The sequence below is a fragment of the Strix uralensis genome, chromosome 2 (genome assembly GCF_047716275.1).
Source record: "Strix uralensis isolate ZFMK-TIS-50842 chromosome 2, bStrUra1, whole genome shotgun sequence".
In the NCBI taxonomy this organism is placed as follows: domain Eukaryota; kingdom Metazoa; phylum Chordata; class Aves; order Strigiformes; family Strigidae; genus Strix; species Strix uralensis.
In genome coordinates, this window is record NC_133973.1 from 114,722,402 (window position 1) to 114,748,966 (window position 26,565).

The 26,565-nt window shown below is 37.0% G+C and overlaps 2 protein-coding genes across 10 annotated transcripts in view; one reads left to right on the forward strand and one right to left on the reverse strand.

Annotated features, from left to right (window-relative positions):
* The window catches only part of FLT1 (fms related receptor tyrosine kinase 1), a 115,440-nt gene extending 113,380 nt beyond the window's left edge, over window positions 1-2,060 (forward strand). The window contains exon 30 of the mRNA XM_074859898.1: window positions 8-2,060. Within this exon, the coding sequence (XP_074715999.1) occupies window positions 8-212 (205 nt within the window). The 3' untranslated portion in view covers window positions 213-2,060. The remainder of the gene's footprint in view (window positions 1-7) is intronic.
* A 1,358-nt stretch (window positions 2,061-3,418) lies between these two features.
* PAN3 (poly(A) specific ribonuclease subunit PAN3) overlaps window positions 3,419-26,565 on the reverse strand; it is an 82,043-nt gene continuing 58,896 nt past the window's right edge. For 3 of the 9 annotated variants that reach the window (XM_074859902.1, XM_074859901.1, XM_074859904.1), the window contains 7 exons: window positions 20,741-20,906; window positions 20,215-20,302; window positions 14,193-14,332; window positions 13,230-13,359; window positions 10,230-10,294; window positions 9,377-9,515; window positions 3,419-6,371 (listed from right to left, as the gene is read on the reverse strand). In XM_074859902.1, the coding sequence (XP_074716003.1) occupies window positions 6,231-6,371; window positions 9,377-9,515; window positions 10,230-10,294; window positions 13,230-13,359; window positions 14,193-14,332; window positions 20,215-20,302; window positions 20,741-20,906 (869 nt within the window). In that variant the 3' untranslated portion in view covers window positions 3,419-6,230. The other 6 variants (XR_012627699.1, XR_012627700.1, XM_074859903.1 and 3 more) reach the window with 6 other exon arrangements.

The following is a 26,565-nucleotide window of genomic DNA, read 5'->3' on the forward strand; positions in this document are numbered from 1 at the left end:
GTTACAGCATGAAAGGTGCCAGCAGGAGCAAGGAGTCAGTGCTTTCTGGAATAACCAAGCCAAGAAGCTTCTGCAGTTTCAGCTGTGACCAGCTCAGTGACTCCAAGCGAAGATACACATATGGTAACATGGTGCTGGAGAAAATGAAAGCAAGCCATTCTCCCCCTCCTGACTACAACTCTGTCGTCCTTTATTCTCAGCCACCCATTTAAGTACTTCTAGGCCAAGATTTAAATGTGCATTTAATCCAAAAAAAGGTTTTTCTGAAACACTGTCAGTTTAAAAACTTTGACCCAAGTAATTTTAATTATTCTAAACTTTAAGAAGATATCATTGGCTTAATCTCAGTGATCTGCTTTTCTACAGACTGCAACAAGCATATACAAGATATAGCAAAATACTAATGCTTAGGCCTTGATCTTCCCAAATGCTGAACACCAACAGTTGCCACTAAAATTGCCCAGTGCTTCTGAAAACCTGGATGGTCATCTTTACTGAGAAAACCCGTTCGCTGTTCGGTCCCTGTCAGCAGGATGGCATTTCACGCTCTAGTCACCCAGCTTCTGCTCGGACTTGGGTGCAGCACCAGTGTCCTGGTCAGAAGAGGCAGCTAAGAGCCCTCAGGACCCCTTGTCAGGCATGGGAATTTGCACCCCAGTGCTGGGGCCTGTATAGTGCTGCAAAATAAAGGACTTTTCAAGAAGAGAGAAATAAGAAACAGACTATGTACTACAGCTTTTAGTGAAAACTCTACTTTGAGAAACTTGAGGAAAGGTTAATGATCTGGGTAAGCTGAATTAGCTAGCTGAGGATGGGGCATTATACAGCTCTTACTGCTTCCGCTGGCAAATCTGAGGCAAGAATTTCCAATTTGTGTTGCAAAACACAGTTGGCAAGGACAGAGGAGAACTAAGATCAGAGCCAGGGCTGCAACAACAGGGAATACATATCAATTTGGTTTGGACAAGCCTGCTGAAATAAGTAAATATTCTTGAAGTTTTGCACTTTGTCAGTATGCCAACACACACACTAGAACCAAACCACAAGCTAGATACGTTAAAGCCAAGCTCTGTCCACGAAACCTCATGGACCTTCTAACACTGCACTGATTATGCTTTATTTATGGGAATCTGTCTGAAAAGACAGAATGGCTACTAAACTGCATATACTTTAAATGAATTGATCACTACAGAGTTTGAAGAGATTAGTTAGAAGTGACAAGACAATCTCCTTGGAAAGTTAGGGCAGCTTTTCTGTGAAGACAGTTGAATTTCCGTGTTAGTTACCAGCATATCTGTACAGGAATAAAAATATAGAATTCATTTGCAACAGACTTTTTCTAGCATCTCAGAAAGGGCATGAGTGTTCTTTGTTCAAGAAGTGTAAGGATGCACCATCCCCTTCCACCTTTGAACGCAGTAATAAAGTGAGAGTTGGCCATTTAACACAGTATCGCTGATGTCTTCCAAATCAACAACTACTGCCCAATCTCAGCTTCTCATGGTCCACTGTAAATATATATTAACTCAAATGCTACATATAATATGGTTCTGACCTCTTAAACCTCAGCTTAGGAGCTGTGAATTTAACCCACTAATAGACTTAAAGACAAATGACCTTCTGCATATTTACAAAGAAAAATGTTCTTGGATATTCAAGTGAAAGAAATACGTATCACTACTTCTAAGCTACGTATCAATTCTAGATCTTCCTGGGCAAGAGATCATCAGTTTTAAGTATCTATTGTACCCTCTCTTGCTGGTAAAGTATATTTGATCTTGATCAAAACAAAAGGAAAGTTTAAGAACTGTTTCTTAACTCCAACCGAGAAAAATAGTTACGGGATGATGCATCTCAAAGGAAATGTTTGCACAGTGTAAATATATAAATATGCTTTTTGTGCATAAATATTTAAGAAAACTGGACTACAAAGATTACTTTTATATGAACTCCCTAAGTTTCTCTGGGTGTGAATAACTCCTGTTTTGTCTTGCATTTTCTGTCTCCATATAACGTATTTGACTATTAAATTCATATAATAAAGTTTGCTTTTGAAAGAATCCAGAGTTCTGCCAAAATAGTCAATCCAGTGTCAAAGACTGTTGCAGCAGATGATTCAGCACTGGCAAACAATCCATTCCCATGGGCCAGTTTTGTGAGCAAAGAAGAATAGGGAATAATTGTACAGAAGGCACACTCCTCACACAGCAAAGCAGATACAGTGATGGACACTTGTACTGCTGTGTCAGTGACATCCCCTAGATTCAGCATATCTAAGAAATGCTTACTGCTGTCTAGAGGCAAAAAAATCAACTCTGCCTCTGGAAAGGCAAGATTTCATGGTAGGGAGAGAAAGAGCAGCCCACTGACAAACATCCACTCAACTGCCCCCTGTGCCCAGTTACTTCTGCAGCTAGAAGATCTGGTACAGATGAAAAGACAGCAAACAGAGCTAAGGCACCCTCAGCAAAGCCTGTTCTGAACCACCTGACATGAGTTAGCACCTGAGGCCTGGCAGATGCTTTCTCTTCTTGAGAACCTCCACATCCCCACCCCCCCCATCCATCAGAAACTGGGGATGCTGCCTCCACGGAGATGTTCAGTCCAGCGCTCTCTGCTATACAGCATTTTATAACCTGAGGGGATCTCCAAGCCCCACTGCAGATAAACTACATACAAATGCTTGAAGGAAGCGGAGATGAAACTTTCTCTGAGGAAGCAGAACGTAACAGCCTACTGCTGCAGTTGTGGAGCTGTTGCTGCACATTACTAAGAAGGAAACTGGAGACTAGGTAAGTGCGTCAATCAAGCTGACTGCAGCTTATATAATAAAATTTCTAAAACTGCAACTTAAGGGACAATGACTCCATGTTAAATGTATGCAGGGAGTATTGACAACTTCACACCTATTGTACAAAATTTCACAGTACATAAGCATGGTCAGGATTGGACAGGTATAGGAGATTTTACTCCACCAGTAAATCACCTCACCTCTGCTGGTTAACAATACAGAAAAATAATTCTGGGAAATGAAGCTGTCATGACTCCACATGCAAATTCTCAGAGAAATTAATACACTTTGTTATTGGGCAAAAAAGCTCAGTAAGCATGAACATAAGGGTACTTTAACAGAGGATTGTCGAGTAAACCTGATCCAGCAAAAGCAGATGGGACTTGACTTAGGAGTTAAGGAAATGTGTATTAGTACGATTCTAGTCAACAACATCTATAAATTTTAGGACACCTGATATAGTATAAGTGGCAAGCACCAAATGCACTTTGACTCAGGATTGTTTAAACTCTGCGTTGCAGACAGACTAAATACAGAAGTATGAATGAATGAAGCACAATTCCAGCACCAAAGTTGAAAAGCCCTGTATCCAACTTCAGAACTTCACATTGTCAAAATAAGGCCACGTTATTTCTGGTATTCTTTATTAAAAATACTGCTGTACACATGAAGAATGAAAACAGGATTAAAGATGAGTAACACATATTGGGATCATGACATTAGAACTTAACATACTGGTGCTTTTTAGGGGAAGCAGTTGACACCTGAATTACTGAAACAAGGGCAAATCAAAAATACATAGGTACCCTCAACAAAATATTTACAATATAGTAAATACAGCAACAAAATTTAAAACAGGTACAAAAATTAAAATGACCAACATCAGATAATTTCAAAGGTTGTCCCTTCTGTGCTTTTAGCTGTAAAAAATAGGAAGGTCAGAATTAAATTTCCCATCTGGGAGGGCACATCCTGGTGGCTCTTTTTAAATACAGATACACAGTTCATCCTATGAATGGATCAAACTACAACTTTAGGACAACCTTCTAAATGGAATTAAAATGGGGTAGAAGGGCTCTCCCCAAAAAAACACCCAAGCTGAACTTCAGACTGTTCAAATCATTTCCAAGTACAGACCAAATGAAATAAATAGAAAACAAAGCTCAACTTTTTTTTTTTATGTATTACCTGACACCAAATATTTTCTAGCTGACATTATGTATGAAAACTTATTAGCTGTCTACCTTTTTATTTTTAAACCAAGTCCTGAGGTTACTAGGGGCTGAAGCAAACTGACGTTATGCAAATACACACAGGCTTGCAATTTAGACATGTCTTGCAGAGGGTGGTTTGCTGGTCTAAAAAGGATGAGAATTCAAGCCCTATTTTACCCCTGCCTTACACTTTCACAAAATATTGGTCCACAAATTAAATTTTCAAAGGTTCCCAAACCCCACAACTGAACAGATGATCCCCTTTCATTTTCAAAGAAAACAATACTGGAAAAAACCTCAGCCCGCTTATAAATTAAGCATTTCATATTTCTTCTAGAATACAAGTACTTCTTTTTTGTACAAAAGAATTACAATATGATTTGTCAAAAAACATATAAAAGACAGCTGCTCTTCCTCAAATACATGAGCTAATGATAAAAGACTGGTTTGCATGTTCACTTTTCAAAGTTCCTGTTCCTTTTATATTAAAAAGAACATTCTGGCAACTGTTATAGTTTGAATATTAAACATTATGTTCCTTTTAAAATTCATTCAATCAAATGCAACAATAATCGATTTTTAAACTCAACAACTGATGCTACCTAATGTGGATTCAACCACATTTTCTAAAATGTGTAAAGCATGTCCCTAGTCTTCAAAGCTTTCGATGTGAAGAGAGTTGCTTTTTTCTTGATGCAAGTCTCAAGGCGGAGAATCATTTTAAAGCTTATAAAAGTGGACAGAGAAATATTAAAAACTTCTCTGAAAACTACAAATATTGAGAATTATTAAAATTGATGTCAGTAACATCAGTTGCAAGTGCTTAGAGTCTGTCCTGACCTTTTGAGTTTCCACATTTTCTTCATGGTGAGCACCCAGTGCTATTAAAACATTCAGTGCTGGGAAAGGATAGATACAGTCTTCACTACCGCTTTAAGAAAGGAAATTCCTACATATTTGGCAGTCTTCAGTATCAAAGTGTAGGTGTTTAACTAGAAATCCCATGAATACCCAAGTTTGGAGACAATTGCATGTCCAAATATTAGAAAGGTAATTGAGGAGGAAAATTCCAGACTTTTGAGACTGAATTACTTCAGGAATATTCATGTGTTGAGTATTATCAAAAGTAATATTACTTTGGGCTAAGCAGTGACTGCAAAGGCACAGCAGATCATTATCCCTCCAGATTCACGCTGAAAAACTTGAAAAGCTCTTGATGCCAGACAACTGCTGTGTTTAGTTAATCTTCTTTTAACAGTGTCTTTGTATCTGTATCCAGTGTAGCGTACCATAATAAAGCTGTGGTTCAAAGAACAGAACTTTATACAAAAATTATACTGTAAATAACCTAAAGTAATACACTCCTGAAACTTCAGGCATTTAAACAATTTCTTTAAAAAAAAAATCTATTAAAAAAATTGCATAAATGTAAATGCTTCTGACTAGCAGGAAAACGTACAAACAGTTTTTAAAAGGCGCTGGTTGTGTTTAGAGCAAGTTTGATATGCTCCTTAAATTATAAATGTTTCCCATTACACTATTTTCATCACTTCGCTTAGACAAAGTTCAAATCAAATGACAGGGGACTTTCTTTCCTTTTTTGTCAATTCACCGATACTTCACTTGACCGGTTTTAAAAAGTTTCATCTTCTCACATTTCTTTGAGCTAACAGTGGGTGGCATACAGAGCTTGCATACAACACACTTTTACAGAGGTTACGAACTAAACGGTCATTAATAGAACACAATTTCTATTAAATTATTTACCTGGTCCTTTATGCTATTCTGGGTGCAAATAATATCAAAAATGAATAAATTTTGCTATATCCTCAGTGACAAAAATGTATCCCAGAAATGTCCTTGCAAAGAGTTTCCCTTAAGTATACAATGTGGCAAAACTTCAGAGATCAGAAAAGTCTTAAAAAAATTAAAATTAGTGCATATACAAGTGGAAAAAATAAAAGCAGGAACATCATGCACCTGATGTGTTCCTTAATCTAAAATAAATTCTTCACAGATAAAGCCTCCAATGGCAGCCTTAGCTCTAGGATAAGTGAAACATTCTTCCCTTCAAGTAACAGTGTACCTGACTGAAGTGCAAGCAGCTTTGCTCATCTCCTGTTTGTTTCCCAAATGTGAAATGAGATGACAACAACAATTCAGCTGTAGTGCAATTTGCTATTGGTTAAGTTCCTCAGCAATGTCCTGCATGCTTTCAGCAAATACTACAACTGACCATTTGCGGCTGCAATCAGTTCTTGAAAAGTATTTTCAAAGCAGCGTTTTAAATCGCTGTAAGTTACCACAAGTACACTCTTCTCATCTCTGGAAATGAGGCTTATTTTTTCTGGCACACCAGCATCTAACTGTAACAAGAATGCAAAAGATAAAATAAAAGAAGTGTGAAAGAAATGGCAAAACATTTCCCCAATAACAAAAGCAATCAATTTCTTGGCAAGTACCTTGTTGTGGTGCAGTCCAAATCTGCTGACGCCACAGAAAGGAAGGATCTGAATCGCACCACAACAAGGTACTTGCCAAGAAATCGAGACATTTTGGTCTTAACCTGATGGACACTGCAGACCTTTGGACTAGGTTACCATTGTTTTCTTCCCTTTCCATAAAGCTAATAATCCTGCAATGCTATCTTCCCCTGGGTAGAAAGCCTAGCAAAATTTCCATATAGCTCCTGATGAACAAAACCATGTTTGACATTACATTCACACATAAGATCCACAAGCCTCCATGTAGGGTAGGTAAATGACTTCTTGCCCACTTTAAAGTAAAATAATGGATGGATCAGCCCCAGGTAGTTTGAAAACCTGTAGAAACCCAAACCTCAAGTTTTTGGCAGTACTGGAAACAAATTAGTTCCTAAACTGTATGGTGCATTTCACCCCTTACTCTAAAAAATAAAAATATAAAAGAGAAAAAATTACCTAGTTATAATCCAAACACAGATAGATTATTTGGGGTTAAAGATTAAAGTTTGTTCCACATTTGTTTTCATGTTTTGTTCAAACTTCTCAAATTAAATATTAAAAAACTGTATGATACACTATGTACTGTAGAGATGTACCACTAAATCCTGATCTGGAACAGAGGAATATTCTACTTTAAATGCTGAAGACCCTTCCAACGCTGTATCGTATGTTCTCCTCACTTTGCATGAAATGTTCATCAATGGAGAACTGTCAGACTCTCTTATAATGCAAAACTTTTGTAGCTCAGTTTTAGTCGATATAGTGATATTTCCAAATACTTGACGCTATAAAATTTCTTGTTCCAATACAGAAGGTGGGGCAGAGACAAGTGGAATGTGACCTATTAAGACAATCTATGGAAATACAACCCCTGCAGGATTAAATGCGTTACAATGTTGTACTGAACAGAAGAACAATTAAATTTGTCACCGAGACTAGCTGCTGTCATTTGACACTAAGACTAGCTGCTGTCTGGAGCAACACAGCAAGTTAGAAATTTCTTGTATTTGTCTTCTAAAATAATGTTCTGAGCATAACCTTAAAAGCTGGAACCTCCCCAATTTAGAGTTCCTGCTTTGTGAATAGCTTCTGAAGGGCAAATGCAAGCCAATGAGCTTTTAATTCTTGTTGAGTAGGATAAAACCATCAGTCTCTTCCAACATCCATTAAAAATATGATCACAATTAAGGTGTTTGTGAAATACTGTCTACTATTCCCATTAGCATCATACAAGAAATTAGTGAATTACCTTAATGAATATAGGATATGGAAGATCTGTATTAAGAAAGCCACACAGCTAACTATAAACATCAATATTTATAACTTTCTTTCTCTCCTCCTGTGGAGGCATAAATCAGTATCTCAGCTGAAAAGATCCCCAAAAATTTAAACAATAGAGTAATTTTCATTCAAAAGGAATGCTTTTGGAGTGTAGCAGGAAAGCCCAAATAACCACTTCTACTAGCACACACTGCAGTTTCAGAAGTGTTTTTTGAAGTGTGTTTCCAAAGTAGAATTCTGTAAGCCTTATATTTTTTGTGTGCTGAGCCCACAACCACAGAAGAGAAGAGCCTCTGTTTAAAAAGGTAAGCCATGAACATTTATAGAACAAGGCATTCTTTGACACCATCTCTTACCTGACCTACGAATTCAGGACTGTCCCCTCTTGCTACAGTACTGTACGGTCACTGCTTTCAAATCATGATGGCATTTCAATGCCTATTTGAATATCAACATGCTTTCTTTTTGATTTAGCCTCAATCCCTTTAATGTCCTTTTTAAAGTGATTACAGACACCAACCAGAAAGATAAAAAGGAGGTTAAAGAAATGCACAGCAGTAGTCTAATAGGAGATTAAAAGGCCTGACAATTTAGAAAAAGATTTAACTGTAGTTAAGTCAGTTGTTACATGTCAAAGGATCTGAATATATTCAATTTTTTCTGGAAGAGAGAGTTGGCTATCCTAATCCTAGAAAAGAAAATACTAGCCACTGAAACTGTACATTGTCAGTATCTGCATAACCATGCTTTATGGAGTGAGTGGAATGACCAAGCAGCTACCAAAAAAAAAAAAAAAAAAAAAAAGGAAGTTTGGCAAAACAATGTAAAGTCAGTTGAAAGCTGATCTACCAATAAAAAAATTATCAGCTCATGTACTTTTTTAATTTATGGAGCAAGACAAGTTCTACAACTACTGAAGATCTTGTGGTCTCTCACACATCTCCCACTATTAATCATGAGAGTGCTCAGCTAAAATTTTGCTAGTGGTGCAGCTTTGGGAAAATTGCAAATAGCTCTGCTAAATCAACCTTGGAAAATGGAGGGCTGGAGAAGCTAGTGAAGTTATCAGAAGTGGACTTAACATTAAGTCACAGAAATTTTCCAGCACTGTCCTAGATGGTAAGGGTTTACACAAATTTCTACTGCAGTTTCCCTCCCATTTCCTACTCTGGTCAGCACAGTTTAGGAATGCATCCTCTTGCCTTATGACCATCCTCTGTGATAACTGTATCAGCAGAAACCTGCCCCAGTTAAAGGGCTTTTATGGATCCCTTATGCTGTGTTGAAAGACCAGAGTAGCATAAAGGGACCAGCATTGCTTATCCACAGTATCCAATGCATTCTAGGATGAAAAGTTAATACTGTATCTCATGCTATATTACTGAATGCCAAGTTTTAATATTAATATACTAAGTTTATTTAAAATATCCATAGATGTTTGAATATTAGCTTAGTGAATACATTGTTTTCATCCAAAATGGGGAAAATAATGATCAGTTAAATCAACAGAATTAACCTGCCAATGCCAACTTGCTTTGAAGTGGAATATTATTTTAAGGAAACTTAACCCAAACAAATTTTTAAAAGCTAACCCAAGTACAGTGTACCTTGTTAAGACATGAGATAATGTGACTGAGGTCAATCCAAGGAGTACCCGCTTCTGTCACCTGATGAAAAAGGTGATCTCGAAAGAGCTTTAGTAAATACCTGTCTCCAGTTTCTGACCACGTTGGGTCCTTCTGAAACCTGGTGCGAAACAAAGGCTCATATTAAAGCTCAGAAAATTAAGAAAAATCAAACCCCACACATATACATGGTTCTTGAATCTAAACTGAGTAATCTTGCTGCTCTGCTAAGCTACCTGTTATAATTTGCAATTAAATTACAGTCTCCCCCCCACCACAAACAAAAGATAACATATTCAAAGTTTCTCAGCTGCTGATGTACCCGAAGCTAATGCCTACCAAGGACCACAGAAAAGTAATGGAATAAAGCAAGAGTTATCTTCAAGTTTAACACGTAAATATTAGAAAACAGCATTACAAAGACAACTCCAAGTCTGTTCAATAGGGTAGAAAACAGACCATGAACACTTCACTTTTATGTAGTGGTTGATAAAAAACAAGCTGAAAATTAACTAGCTTAAAACCAATATCTACACCATTTGCTACAGTTAAATCAAGCTATGGATTTCCTCAAAAACTATTGTCACTCAAGAGACTGCTAAGAGAAACCATATTAAAAAAACAAAGCAACTTTGGCATATCTATTTGTAGCCTTCTCCTTTACTTAAAATTTTGGTCAAAGTTTCTTATCTTACTTTTCTCAAGGCTTCTTAAATACTCATTTCTTCAGGGACAAATATGGGGAAAATGTTTAGCTTAAACCTATCAGGAAAGGAACCCCGCATTGCAAACTGGGTTTTGCATACTCTACACCATGAAAACAAGTATTTCTTACTCTGGCCTCTCATTGATTGTTCCCAATTTTGCTAGAAGCCTAAACAACCTTCCATTTTGCACCTCCTAGAAAACAAGAAAGATCTTATTAAAGTTTCCGAAACATAAAATTAAGACACTGATTTGCAAAAGATATGTAGTAGCAATGTCAATGAAGCACTATTAATTACAGTGATTTATTTATTCAAAAACAGAGGGTATAATTTTTTCAGGAAGAGATTGAATGCATTATGTTGTGTATCAGTAGCCCAATGCTTATTTTAGCACTTCATATTCAAATTATAATCTGGAAATTTAACAACTAACCACACCTTGCTGCCCCAGCAGGAACTGGATCAGGCAATCTATTTCTCTGGGGAAACAAGTCTAGTCTCTCGCCAGCTTATACTTACAGGTATGCTAAAATATAGTAAGTTAAACAAAAAGAATATGTTAACATATATACACACAGTTATCAAGACCTGTAAAAGTATATAGTATAATACTTTATTTCAGGTAAAGATGAGAAGGAACATAATCTACCAGATTTTTTTCTCAGAAATGCTTTGTAGGCCATTATTAGTAAATATTTTGCAATATCAGACTAGCATTCAAATTACAATTGATTACAAATACAATTTTGAAACAACTTTTTTTCAAAAAAAGCTAGAATTTAAGTCTTAAAACAGTATCAATTCCAAGTCCCATCAACAACAGAGATAAAGCAATGAGAACAAGCTCACACAAAGGACGGAACAATAGAATTATAAATGCTTAGAACAGATGCAACTGAAAATTGATTTCATACATTTTTTCCTCATCACTTAGGATATAATAAAGAGTTACATCCTAGCTTGCATTACACTGTTGATTAATCTTTTAAGTAAAAGCCGCTCAAAGCTGGCAGGAGAAAGATTCTCTCCTGATATTATTCATATTCTCCAATGGCCCAGCTCTCCAACATTATTCACGCTAAGCTGCATCTCATTCCATGCATGATCATATTGATTTCAAATGAATCCGGTCTGGAGTAGATTACTGTGCACAGCTGTATAAATAAAGTAGGTCAAGGTGATAATAGCTTGACCTCAGACAACCCATGGCTTGCAAGACTTCTATTACCAGTCTAAAAAACACACAGCAGAACAGCTTGTACCACAACAGTAGCTACACTTAGAGACTGACAGGGAAGACTTACCTTGTCCAGCTAGCAGAGGTCTATACAACCTCCAAACAATTTTTTGGTATGTGGCCAAATACACAAAAGCCAAAACCACATCTGTGTGAATGTCACTGCCTTGAAGATTCCCAGTGAATGGTGACACAGCTGAGCAACAACACTGGCACTAAGTCTCCAGGTGGCCTCTCTGCAGGCTTGGTAGCCTGTAAGGTAGGGAGCTTGTCTACAGAGTGGATTAAAGGACTTGAAAAAATGAGGCTTTGAATGCTGTGACAAATAGATGATGGGAACACTAAGGTGAGTAAGAAAAGGGATAGCATAATGGCGTCACTGTTCTGTGAAACACGAGCATTACGGGAGTAACAAAATATTCATGGCTTCAAAAAACAAAGTTATTAACTACATACAAACCACTTCCAGCATCAGAAGCCCCTAAGCTACAGACAACTGCATGTTTGGAGAACACAGGGAAAAATATCATATGTAGTCTTGTTCTAATACTCTCCCCTAAGCATCTGCTTTGGGGCAATAACAAAGAGAGGGTACCAGGCTAGACTTAAGGGATACTGTCACTCTGACGTTACTGAGGATGTGGTAGTACAAACAAAACATAGTATGACAGCTAATTAGCAACTGTTATTTATCACTGCCAGTTAAACAGCTATTGCCAAACTGGGGGCTATACTTGGGATTTGAGTAGCTCTGCTTGCCTGTCAGTGATAAGCAACTGCTACAAACGACTGAAAATGAAGACTGCTTAATACTGATTACAGGACAATCTCCATTTTTGTTATGGGAAAAGGTTCATCTGCCCAATTTTGTGCAGGCACATTGGGCCACTTTAACAAGAAATGATTTGAAACTTCTTCAGAGCAGGAGTAGTGGTTGACTCGGATGGAGTGGGCACCAATCATCTAGAGCTCTGCATCCAAAGTAGATGCCACCTTGCTCTTCTACAGCTCTTTGCTTCTGATAGATTTCAGTATCTTTCACTAAGGAAGGAAAAACTGTTATCCAACAAGCCAATGGTGGAGAAATTAAGAGAACTAGTCCATCAGAATCCCAAATACTGGTCTAATGCCTCTTAAAAAAAAAATTCTCAACGAGGGCATATAATGGAAAGGAGTCACCAGACTTGATTAAATCCTTCAAAACTTAACACCCTATCCCACACATATCTTCAATGTCATGAAAGCCTTCTGTAATGTATCACTCTTGTTAGAAAATCCTGTGATCAGTGGCTTCTGATGAGCAGACACCCTTTCCTGTTGAACAAATACACACTAACATGGGACAAAGTACACATTTTTCCTTTGTAGCTAGCACTTGATACCTTAACAGACTAACCAGACCCCCACAGCAAGAGGTTCACACTTCAGGGAAACTAAGGATGGCAGCCTTTACCTCCATGATTCATTTGGAAAGGAAAACATGTAAGTACAGGTACACTGGAATCCAAATATATCCAAGAATGTAAAGGCAACGCTTGTTACTGTATAATCCCTAGCACAGACTACATGACATAGTATGTGATGACATACATGGCCTTATTTACTCAGAACACTACTTTTTAACCATTCTGTAAAGAACATCTTTTCCCCAAGACTGCTGGTTGGACACAGAGATGTTACTTCAGTTAAAGCTCAGCTGAGGACATCCTAAAACTAGTGGGCCTCAGAGCTTTTGGACTTTCAATACCTTGAGCTCAGTTCTCAAGTCTGCAGGCAGATTACTTAGGTTGCTAAACAAAAGGAAAAAAAACAGTAGAAACATTCCGTTTTAAAGTACAGCTGTAGGAATACTGACTATAGACCTTCCTCTAGGAATTACTAAATTATTTACCTTTGCAAGGTCTTCCTCTATAACATCATTTCGCATCTGAGCAGCATCCAACTGAGTATAGAATCGTGCACCAATCATAGGCATGATATCATTTACACTGCGAAGCCTGTTTTGGTCGGTCAGCAAATACCTGCCAAAATATCCCCACCCCCAAAAAGATTACTTAAGCATGCTGCAAATGCCAGAGAGATCATACTATTATGATTTTGTAACTGTTTGACCATGATGTCTATTTAATACACAAAGTTGACAATTGCAGTGTTTCATAAAAAATACATTAACAGAGAAAACATGTATAACATCCAGTCAGTTACATGTATACATCCAGTCAGTTATTTATACAAGATAGGAGTGTACTTTCATGGAACTGCATAGTTCACTCAAACAGCAAGAACATACTCAAAAAGAGAGAAGACGTGAATATTCAGATTGTAACGCAATTGTTTTCCAAATGAGGGAGCACGCAGAGATTTCTACTTTTCCCTCTTAGGTTGCAAGAGGAAAAAGGCTGACTATACCAAAGAACATCAGAAAATAATAAGCAGCCAAGAAAAACAAGCACTCAACCCTTTGGTCAAAAAGGCAATGTGCCTATTTCTCAATATCTTCTGAAACTGTAAGATAAGACTAGCATAATGCTATGGTAGATAATAGGCAATGAAGCCCAGTACTGAAGACAACTTAAAATGCTTGTTTTGTTCAAGCTCCTAATTCTTATTAAGAGCTTCAACAGCACTTAATAAAGAAAGGACATTGATTTTATTGGATACATCACAAAAAATACACATTATACAAACAAATTTTAAATTATAATGTTTAACGATGCATTGACTGTGCAGACAACTCAATGATAGTAGTTTTATCTGCAGTCTTACTTGCATCTAAAAATACCATTTGACATTTTCATTTGTATGTTTAAAAAAAGTATTAATTTCCTTTAAAAGATTTATTAGGCAAACTTACAAAATCAGATTCTTCAGATCAGAGGAATAGTTGATTGTCACCAGTTCCATTGCTTTCTGCAAATTCTCTCTCTGAATTCCTGATAAAGAATTGCAAGCCAAAGCCAACACAACTTTCCCCAGGGAGATCAGATCTGCTTGCTAACAGAGAAAACACACACGGATAAGATTCTTAGTAAAAATAAATATTACCTATGGTACTAGATGGTGTAAAGAGAGTTATTCTATAACCTTAGAAGAATTTGAGCAACTAAAATAAATGCTATTCAAATCATAGTTCAACATGACTGTCCAAGTTACAGTAGTTAAAATGTACAGAGGAAAATCTGTCCTGATTTTCTGTCCTGAAACCTAGCAATGTCTAAGTACTATATATATCTTTGAATGCTTAAGGACAGTACCAGAGAGAACTCTTGTGTAGTGAGCAGAAGCTCTGCAAACAGGTTCTCCTAATCACCCATCTGCTCGCTCCTGACAAGTCAAGGAGTTAGTGGCAAATAGAGCAAGTCTTCTCAGTACGATATGGAGGAACACTGATGAAGGATTATTTGTTAACACAAACAGGATTTGCTAGACTCGTATCTTTTCACACCGTCCATCCAGTGTGAATTCCACCCTGAAATCCACACTGGATTCCAGCAAATTATGTTTCTATTTTAACAGAGCTCAAAGATTTTAATCTCTGATGGCCAGTGTGAAAGATATGAACTGCCTGAAATAACTAGCCATGAACATGCCTGTATGGCTGACAAACTGAACAGCATCACATTTTATAAAGAAATCCTTAGTGTTACTAAACACTTTCCTTAAAAGTAGAACTGCTCTTAAAAGATGAATGCTGCATACAGGCTGCTTTGCCACAACAGAAAATTCTGCCAATAGACAGCCACCAAAAATTATTTTGAAAAGGTATACCAGATTTTAAAGCCCACCTCCAAAAACAGGAGCCTAATTTAGTAGCAGACAATGATATTTATGGCAAGGCTTTTAGCTGCACGCTACTTGGCCAAACTTGAAACACCTGCAGCTTTCCATGCTGGATGCCTGCTTCAGGTTGAATTTAAGAGTCAGCTAGAAATACAAATTTAGTATTTTCCTGAGTTTTTTTCTGAGAAAGTAAGATATTTTTGAAAAAGTGAGAAAGTGAAAGCTACTAATTATCGAGAATGTCAGCTCCATAGCCTAGAGCAAGGTAATGCTGGTTAGCAGAGAACAGTCATACAAGGAATACACCTTCTGTCATTTCTGTAAGAAAGGCTGAAAATTTGGCAGCACTGCAACGTTAGAAGTTAGGTTTAGAATTTGGCAGCTTTAGAAAAGTGTTGCGATGGAGAACGCACCACAGCCCCTCACAGCTCTTCCACCCAGAGAGGTAACCATGTTTGCTGCCTCTGGCCACAACAGCTGAGCAGAGCTTTCCCTGCAGCCACATCTCCCAGGTGTTAAGGGACAGAGTAAAGAAAACCTTTCCAGGTCTCTCAATGTCCCCGCTGTTTCCATATCAAATATGAATAAGCAAAACAATTTAAACATGGATATGCAACATGGCAGAAGTTAGAAAGCATGGTACCCTTGCAGCTAATGAAGACAGAAACAGGATGTGTAAAATGAGACAGAAATGAGGACAAAGTGGTGGAGAAAGAGATGGATGGGCATTTGCTAGACTCAATTTCTTAAGGAACCAGGAATTTCTGAGCATTCTTTTGGTAAAGAGAAATGAACCAGAGCAACAAACCCCATTTTGGTGGGAATACACTTGCTCCCACTACCAAGCAGTCAAGTTGAGCAGCAGAGGACACTGCTAGAGTACTAAACGGAGGAATCTTGCTGATGCAGTATCTATACAGAGACATATGTCAACTGGCACAATGGCATTTTTATTATTACTTTTTTCTCTAAAAGACTTTAAAGAAATATGTAAGTATTTGTATTAACCACAACCTTTCTTCTTTCTGCAGTCTCCTACTTCACACTTAATACCTTCCAACTTTTAGTAATTTATATGGATGTATTCCATATACATTCTCTATCATCATCCAGCTCTGACACACTGAAAATATACAACTTCAGGCAAGATCCTATGAAAATGTTCCTTTACATAGGTGTTTTCAAAATACAGATTGCATTAGATTTTAAAAATTATTGATAGAGTCTTAACTTTAACATCAGCCAGGAAATTCTAAATTCGGGCCTTTGGTTTTTTGAGTGTTTCACTTGCAACCTTAGTTTTTGTTTGTTTTGTGAAGTACATCTAATAGAAAAACTGGCAGAGATGATACAACGCACCAGTGCAGCCTCAAACACACACGTTTCAAATTATGCTTAACTTGTTTTAGTCTCCAAAGTGGCTTGGATTCATCTCACTAATTTGAGGAACTTAAACATCAAGCAATTCAGTTAAGAGTCTGATCGATTTAAGATATCTGTAATTCTGCAAGACAATTCAGATTTTGAGCAAGCTGAATTGCTCTCTGGAGGTGCCTCACTATTCACTGACAGCTGAAACCCTGAAAGAAACTGCTATTAAAATGGCCAATGTTTGAAGTCTTACAAGTGCACAAAGACAGGCAGTAATTTTCCTGTGTGATAGGGGAATCAGAATATCTCAAATTGGAAGAGACCCATACAGATTAGGATTTATGGAAGTCAGATTTCTATTTTAGAAGGGATAGAACTACCATCCACTGACCAGCTCTATTCATGCAGACAGGCTATACAACTTTCTGGAAGCTGGGGTACACCATCCTTTCTATAAGGAAGCAATCCAGATATGCCTGTTAAGTCCTAACCTCCCCTCTGAAAATACCAACAGATTCAGCTCTTCCTGCTTCTAGGCAGAGAAAGGTTAAAGGTGGCACGCAAGAACTACCAGACCTCCTTGGAGCAGGGACACCAGAAATACATGCTGTATTCCTGTACTAGCCTTGCTAATACAAGGTACAGATCAACATTAGGTACAATCATTTCCCTATTTATACTCCGTATTGTGCTTTGCACATATCTATGGATCACACCAGTTCCTTTTGCCACAGGCCTGGCAGAAGACTTTTGTTGTAGTAACTATCAACAGTGACTATTAAGTTGATTCTCAACACCAAGGAAAAGCTTTACATCTTTTAAGTACAAGCTGCCTTTTGTTCAAAAATGTACCTTGCATGCAACTAATGACCATTTAATTAGCAATTCAATTCATAACTATAACCTGTACCAACCTATCTTTTCATCTCCTGAAAGTTTTGCTAGTAAAGATTGTATCACCATCTAGTTCATTGATAGGAATATTAATTAGCATTAGACTAAAAACCAACCCCTAGGAGAAACTCAGAAATAGCCCTCTTCATTCATTTGATAACTGGGAGACATCAATTTCAAATATGTCAGTGAGCAATTTAAAAGTTAATTGAATAAGTACCCTTTCCCTTCTGCATAACTTTTTTTTTTAAATATTAAAAAGCTATATGCTACTATGCCAAATGCCCTGGAGATACCTCAGCATTTTATATACTTGGCTTTATCAGCCAGACATGTCAGCTAGTCAAAAATAAGATTTATTTGACAAGATCCATTTTCCATAGACTCTTTGAAACTGACATTACTTTTTTGTTTATCCTGTTCTACTGCTTTGCTTGGATCAATATCAGCTCATCCACTCTACAATTCTGTGGATTCATTTATCCTTTCAAGTTCTGAAATTGCCCTTAGAAGTCCCTCCAAGTTTCTAGATTTTTTTATTATTTATTTTTTTAAAAGTCAACATTAATACTTCAGATGCCTCTTCAGCTAGTTTCTTTAAATTTGGGGAGGTGCATGTGAAAGCTATTTTTGTTTGCTAAATTAAAAAATATTTACTTTGAGCAAATGTAGCCTTATAGCCCTTGCAAAATCAATAAAACCTATGTTTTCTCTTCATTTCATATGGAGAGAACTTACTTTCATTTTATTCCAAATACAGAAATATTTATTAAACCTTCTTACTGTTTCCTACATCACCATTTACAGTTTTCCCCTGTGTATCTCGTGACTGACACAAGACATAAGGATTGGGGAGTGGGAAGTGATGTGCTGGAATTTATACAGGTTTAACACCTTGTTTTTAATGCAAGTGGCCATTTTAGCTTCCCTTATTGTTGCTTTTTTTTAACTCTTAAACGATCATATAAATTAATGTGTTTAACACAGACTGTAAAGAACAATCGCATTCCTTTTATATACCCCCTCACTTTTCTGGCCAAACTCTTTCCTATCTGTATTAACAATGGGAAATAGCCAGAAAGTGACAAATGCTAACAAAAATACCTTCCTCCATTGAAACGAGCAACAAGGAAATGCATATTAGCTGGGCCATAAACCAAGAGATAACCTACATTTTTAACAGTCACAGGAATCCCAGAGGAATTCAGGAACTGGGTCATGGATCAAGAGGAAAAAGGACAAGCAGCAGCTGTTATTTTGTAATTTTATCTGGCTAGGGCAAACAAAGGTAGAGGATGATAAATGACTCCTGAATTTCAAGGAATTAACTCAGTCCAGAATCTCTGAAGGAACGAAATGGATAGTGAAAGCCTAGCTCTTCTAGAGGAAGTAACAAAAAAAGAAGGCAATACTGTATTTTCTAACTCCAGTTTAGATTTTCCAAACTACGTATTTAAGCGTACTTCTTTTCTGGTTTAGCAGTGATACCTGAACAATTTGGATATTAACAATGTATAAAACATGCAAAAACATCCCCCCTAAACAAAACTAGGCATTACCAAGCAAGTTAGTTGACAAGTGTTGAGCTGCTATGGTGGCAAATGCTTTTGACAGACTCGTGTACCTGTGAGTATTTTTAGAATTGTACCTCCAAGTACATTAAATGTTTTGCTTTGACATTACTTGAATGTCATTATATCTCAGGAGGATCTCTTTCCCAGCTGCAATTAAAACAAATTTAAAGAAGCATTTAGATTTAAAAAAAAAAATCTCATTACATTTTTAGGCATGGAATCCCTCACTCGCCTGTATTCCTATCTTCTCTCAGCTGTTTTCTATTAAATTATTACCAAAAGCCCACTGATATGTAGCTGGGGACAGGCAGGGAATTCTTTGATGTACTACTCACAGTACACTGAAAATTACTTTACTGTATCATTCAAAAAAAAAAGTTGCTATGTTCTAGGACATGGTCTCCAATTGCCTGGCCAAAGTTCAGACATTTCATTTATTACTTGAAAACTCTGAATGAGCAATTTTCTCACAGTGAATAAGCAAAATTAATGAAAAAAAAAAAATCCAACTCCATCCTGAGGACTTTCACTCCCAGTACGGACAGGGTGTGTGATGACTGCTGAAGCAATGTACTTTACCCTGAGGGGAAGTCAGGGAAAGAGGCACTCCTGTACACAGTGATGCTCCAGATGACTGTGGAACAGTTTTTGTTAAGTCTAAAGGGATTCTTCTTAATTCAGGAATTATGCAAAGTCCACATTTCAGAGAATGCCAGAAGAGCACGAAAAAACTAGGAGTCTAAAATAAAGATACACTAAAACCTTTTAGGAGTGAGGAGAAGGCCTAAGTGCAGTTATTTAAAAGATCTCTTACTCCTCTGTGAACAGGTATTCAACACTTATTTTTGTTAAAACAACACAAGAGAAAGCAGACCAAAAACTGTTACTGAACCATTATTTTTTGATTTCTAACACTAAATATAAGATTTTTCTTCTCCTTCCTTTACAAATTCATATTTTCCACCATTTTTGACTTAGGTTTGTTAAATACTAATAGTTCAACCTGTTTGGTGAATTTGCTGAAACTTTAGAAGCAGAAGATAGCAAAATGAGCATTCACATTTCTAAATTACAAGCAAATTTGAGTAACACATGGCAGAACCAAGATAAAATCAGGAATGAAAAAATAAAGTCATTTAGAGATAGATATACTGGACTACAGTTTAATTAAAATACTTGTCTTCCAAAAGGAATCACACTGGTTTTCAGTACTCCCTGTGCCAAATCACCAACCTAACTATGGCGCTGTTGTCTTACCTGAAACTGAGCCATTAATGCCAGTGGATTATTTTGACTGTTGTCAAATGTCAAAACGTCAAAGATTCCAACACAATTAACTCGTAACCTTTAGGAAAAAGAACAGAAATGGAAGTAGCGTCATTAAATTTTGTTCATTATTCAATTTTTCCTCTAGCATTCACTGAATGCTTTGATATGACAAAAAAGTCATCAGTACTCAGCAAATTACTATGAAGCAGAAAATACTAATTTTACTATTCAATAAAATGCAACAGTCAGTCTTCAGTTTACAAATAAATCAACAAATTTCTAAATTGTCAGTAGTGGATCCAAACAGTACTTTGAGGATAATGCATAAGTCTTCCCAAAACACGTTTAAAAAGAACTTTAAAAACAATTTACAAGTTTTAGCACATTGTCTCATGCCAGTTAAAAGTAACAAAACTTTCTAGTTAGACTTTGTTATTTCTGTAACAGGTGCAGGGTCAGCAGCTACCATGAATACAGAGCAATGTAACATAGTAAGAATGAACGCTTTCATTACCTCGTTTTGCCTGTTACTAGAATCTTTGTTGGATCCATAACTCGGCACGCCAGTCCTGCTGTATGGATGGTCCGTAATGCAGAGCTGAGCTGCACAATATATGCCCATATCAAGGACTCTGGAAGCAATCCAGCATGCTGCCGTGGTAGAGGTCCATCATGCTGACCTAGAAGCAAAACATTGTAAGCATCAGCAGAAGGCTACTGCACAAAATTCAAAATAGAACATTCTGAGTTATACAATTAACTCACATATTCATTTCATTTCAACTCTTAACAGTCCTCGAAAGACATATGTATTGTGCTTTAGTGGTTGGTTTGGGGTTGGTGTTTTTTTTGGAAGGACATCACATTTTAAACTGCTGACAATTCATTAGCCATTATTATTTTCACTCTCATTCAGGAAAACCACGCTGATTTTTAAAGTTTAGGATGAATAATCACTACAAAACCAGCACTGGTTAGAAATTGCTGAAAGTTGGTGGTACATCAAAATACGCAGCTATTTCAGAAGTAAAAACACTAGTATTCTGAAACAAGCAGCATGTACCACAATAGCTGTAACAGATCCTATTTTACCTCCTTTATTGTAGGAACACTTACAAATTAAACATTCTCTATCATCTGATATGACAAAGAAAAAATTAACAAGGTATGTCAAATCAGACTGAAAGATATGGTGGCTAAACATCACTGAACACAACTTCACATATGTCCTACTATATGACCCAACTCCCTGACAAGTCATCACTGCATGACCCCCGTTCAATGGACCATACGAAAGCAATGCATCACTCCCCTTCTAAATGGATTTGTAGTCCTCCTTTCAAAAGTAAAACTAATTCTTTGCAAACACCCCCAAATTCTACATTGCAAACAGTTTCTGAGTAATACTGAGCCAGACATGAAAAAATAAAAGATAGTGATAACAAATGTTTCTTTTAGTAAGATGTAATACAAATAAGTTGCTACTGTTTGCGTGGCACAAAGCTGAAGTAGGAGCAAAAATACATCCAGAGTAAGACAGTGCATCTCAATTTTACAAAACACAATAGGCATTTTATGAGAATGCCTCAGTACTGAGAGTCTGCTAATTTTGAGACCAGCAATACCCTCAGTATTCAGTAAAATCACGTAAGCATCCAATTCAATTGTAAACTGACTACACTCCTCTCCTCCAAATATTTGTTTCTTGGGGGTTTTCTTCTCCCCACAGGAGCACATCAACATCTGTGCATCTGCTCAAAATAAGTTTGTGTGTGTGTGTGCCTGTGTATGTACACACAAACACACACAAATATGTTCAAGAGTGAAAAAATGGAAATTGCTGAAAATTTTTTTACTTAGAAATTTTACTGATTTTGGGATGAGGGACTGGGAATGTTCCCAGCTTTCATTTCTGAGCTTTTGTTTGTTTTTAAACTCTAGTTAATTTTTCAGGTTTAAGGTGCTTTGGTTTAGATTATAAAGATCAAGACACTGACTCCTTTAAATAGCAATAAGCCTGGCATGTCTACTGAAGGCTGAATATAATGAGATATTCTTTCTTTCTTCTGGTCTCCTGATGAATCATTATGCAAATCACTTCCCACAAACCAGCATACCAGAAGTCTCACGTAGCAAACTTTTTTCCCCTCATATTCTCTCTTCTTCAGCATAACAAAAATTACGATGGTATCAAATGATTGAGGAGATAACCTCCTTTATTAGTCGAGGCTCTTTCTCTAGTTACTACATGCTATAGAATACATTTTACATTTGGTAAACAGCAACATGTGATATGTTTAACAGGAATGTGTATGGATACCGTAAGACTTAGAGTTATATCTGTATGAAATAAATGTGTCCACAACAGAAATGCTGCTATAATATCCCAAAGAGAGAAAAGCCAAAACTCGGGCATTATTTTTCTGCACATAAGTTAAAAACAACAGCACTTGCCCTTTGATTTCCAGATAAAGACAATGTAACCAAGAGAATATGCAACATACACTGAAAATCAGAGTTCAACACAGCTTCTCCCCCTCTATCAGAAAATCTCAATTAAGCAACAACATTATTTTGCTACTGGAAAGACTCGCTTGAGGCTCCAGCTGAATCCAGGCTGCTGCTTTCAGACTGGCTGCCCACACTCCCATACACTAAAGGTACAAGCTAAAACAGTAGAAGAATCAGTTCTGAAATGCCCTCTTATGTATCTATCTGTTCAGAACAAGTAAAATTAAAAGCAGTTCAGTTTGCTGTAATGCTGACCACGACATAAGTCCCATGAGACCCATCAGGTCTGCCACAGATGGCACTTGAGCAAGGACCCAAGGAGATGAGACTCAAAAGCTCGCTCCTCAGGCAAAACACACAGTCGAAAGCTTTCCAGTGCTCACCACAGTGGAAAACACAAGAATATAAGAAAATGTTACAAAAAGTATCAGAACTACTCAAAAAAAGTGGTATTTTAGAGGTTTCATGGTTGATTTGAAAAAGGCTTTCTGACCACAGCTTGAATCCACAGTCACAACACACAAAATTTCAGTTTGTGTTCTTCCCATCCACTGCAGGGCAGACTCACCTCTCTCACTACTTTCATCTCTCCGAGATGCAGAACAGATACTAATGGAGAAGATTAAAAATGTAAGAACTGCCATTTCAAAAACACAGGTTATCCATTATTTTTCCTTGCTGCGTTAAGATAAAAATCATTGTCAGCATTTTTATATATTTAAGTTCTGTGGTATGATGTTCTTAATGGAATATGGTGTGTGTGTATTCATTTTCTATTTGTTAAAAAAGCATTCAAATGAAATTCAGTCCCCCAGAGCAAGGATAAAGCCAGGGATAGTCCTGGGGTGGGAAGGAAGAGCTGGGACCACCAGCAGTAGGACCTGTTTTCCATCGTCAGGAACACTGTCAGAAAGCATGCTAACAAACAGCAATTCTCAACAGACAGTTATGGAAAAAAAAAAAAATCAGAAGCCCAATGAAAGATTTAGCTGCTCACTGAGTTGAACCTCTCAGGCCTGTAAACCAGTCTTTTACATTGAGAACTGCAAATTGTTCAGTGTTTGCTTGGTGTTCCTGAGTTAAAGTACTGAAAGTAAGATAAATGCAGTAGCCTTAATTTCTCCCCCTTCTCCAGGGAAACCTGGTCTTTGGTTTTTTGTTTCCCAATTTTCAATATACAGAAAGGTTCTGAACTACTCATGCAGCACTACATTTTATAAAAAAAATCTGAAGATATTGAAAACTTGAATTTACTTTGAAAAAGTTGCAGCTTTTGGCAACAGTATTTCAGGATAATTACTAGTCACATATTTTGTCCTCAACAACATCCCACTGACTTTCAATATTCATACATTCTTTCTCCTCATCACAGTCTAAGTACACAACTTATTTCTTTTGTTCAATGGAAGAGGTATTTTATGAAAAACATTCAAGCAACTGGGGATGCAAAAACTGTAAAGTCAGCAGTGAAGTCCATTTTTGTGCATTATGTACTACTATTAATGTGTCCAAAGGAAAACAAGGTCCAGGAAACTTGCCTGTCTTCATTAGAAAGTATCTGTTTGCTGAAAAGCACAATCTGTGGTGCTGAAAACTACTATTAGCAGCACGTACATCAATGTTTAATTACTTAGACCGTTGTTAATAAGTAGACCAAAGGACATGTCAAAGGCATGTTTATCTCTGCCAACCATAAAAACTCATCAGGACAAAGAAAAAGCCTTACTGGCAGCTGTCAATAGTTACTGTTAATTTGCCAGGGTTTTCTAGCCAATAAAGTACATACATTCCCAATGTGGTTTACCATGTAATTATTGGACTGTTAAGAACAACATTTCAATACTTTTGGGTTAACTTGCTAATTTAAAAAGAAAATCATTTCTGCAGAGATAAACGCACTAACATGTACTATAATCTGAAGTTGAGAAATACCAGAAAGGTGGAAGAAAACCAACAAGTTCCAGAACAACAAATGTAATGTTTAGACACTTTTGATAGCAATAAAGTGTATTGAGGAAATATGATGAATGAGAATCAAACAAAATGGAACTTTTCAAATAAATGTACTCCAAGTAACAATTAACTGAAAAGTTAGATTCCTGATTTTAAAACTTGTGTAAAATTAGTAAAATATGACAGAACAACATCAGATTATCACACCTAAAGACGACCTAAAGAAATAAGGTATTTCATTGCATAAAGAACACAAGCAATAAATTCTATAGCGTTCATAACATTACTTTACAGTATAAAAATAAACTTAAGCTGCTATTTCCTTTCCCCACACCAAATCCCTTCCAAAGTAGTTCTGTAACAGGGTCTGTAAATAACATGGTGAAAAGAAAAAAAACCAAGACTGACCACATTGACACCAGTGACATGCAAGACAGTTATGTAAACCATAATCCTCATCTTTTAACTGTCAAAGTCTCATGTTGCCAACTGGAGTGTTCAACATAAATAAGGTTGCATACCTGAAATCAAATTCTCTGAGTTCACTGATCAGGTTCACAGTGTTGTGCCTCCTAAAACCTTTAAAAGCAATTGCACTAATCTGGGCCTCATGCTGCAGAGTACCCAACTTCCATCCATTCCCCTGCTTCTCTTGGGAGTCTCCTCTAGGCAGGCAGACGGCCAAGAAACTCTGTGAGGGGATGGAGAAAGGATCCGTGAAGGCAGGCAATTCTGAGAAATCAAGTTATAGGTATGCAATCTTATTTTTCTCTCTTAAACTCCTCTTTCTACTGAGGACCACACTAGAAAGCAGCAGTTACCAAAAAAGAAAGGCCAAAGCAAAGAAGTGCAGAAAGATTTGGCAAAATTTGGGAATTTCAGGTGACTTTTTTCTGTTTCATCTAATAAAAAGACCAGAAGCAGGTAATGAGAAGTGCCACAGGCAGGAGAGAGTTATCTTCCTTACATATCCCTGTAAAAGTTCTGCCGCAACAGTTCATTTTAATAATACTTTGGTTTGGCTGAACAGAAATTGATATCTCATTTCCAATGTCAAAGACAATCTCTGACTACAGAAGGAAGTTGTAGTAGGTCAAATACATGGTCCAGATAGCTCACTGGCCTGTTTCAAAGACACATATACTAAAATCAGAATAATAGCTTGCAATGGATCCCTGAGCATATGAACATAAACAAATAAAATATTCTACTAGCCTCCAATGATTTGCAGCTCAGAGAACTCCTGAGCTAGAGAGAGTGTCTTTGCAGTTGACAGTCCTCAAGCATCTCTCCTCCACAGGTAAGCCCACTTTCCCCTTGAACCCAGGCAAACATCCACAATAATTTGTGACAAAGTTCCATGGTTTTGAATTTGCTACCTGGCTAGTTTCACTTGTCAGTCCCTAGTTTTAGGCTGGAAGAAATAGCAAACTATTGTTGCTTATTAATTTTTTCTTTATCCCTGATGATTTTCCAGACACCATATTCCAGTTACCATATTCCAGTCATTTAACTCCATCATATTGCTGTCCATCTTTAAGAGCATGAAAAGTACTATTCCACTTTACCATTCTTCATACAGAAGCTGATCCATGCCTTTGATCATCCCTGTCACCTTTTCTTAACTTCTTTGCTGTTCTACACCCTTCAAAACGTGTAAGGAGGACTACAACTACAGATGAGTCTATGATGCACCCACATGTTGAATATAATGTCTTCCATTTCATTGTTTACTCTTTTCTTAATAATCTGCAACTATCCATTTCCTATTTACTGCTATTCAGCAAGAGAACAATATTTCCTTTAATCTACTTAACTATAGTCCCGAATCTATTACTGAGTGGTAACAGCCACAATAGAGGCCATCATTTTATG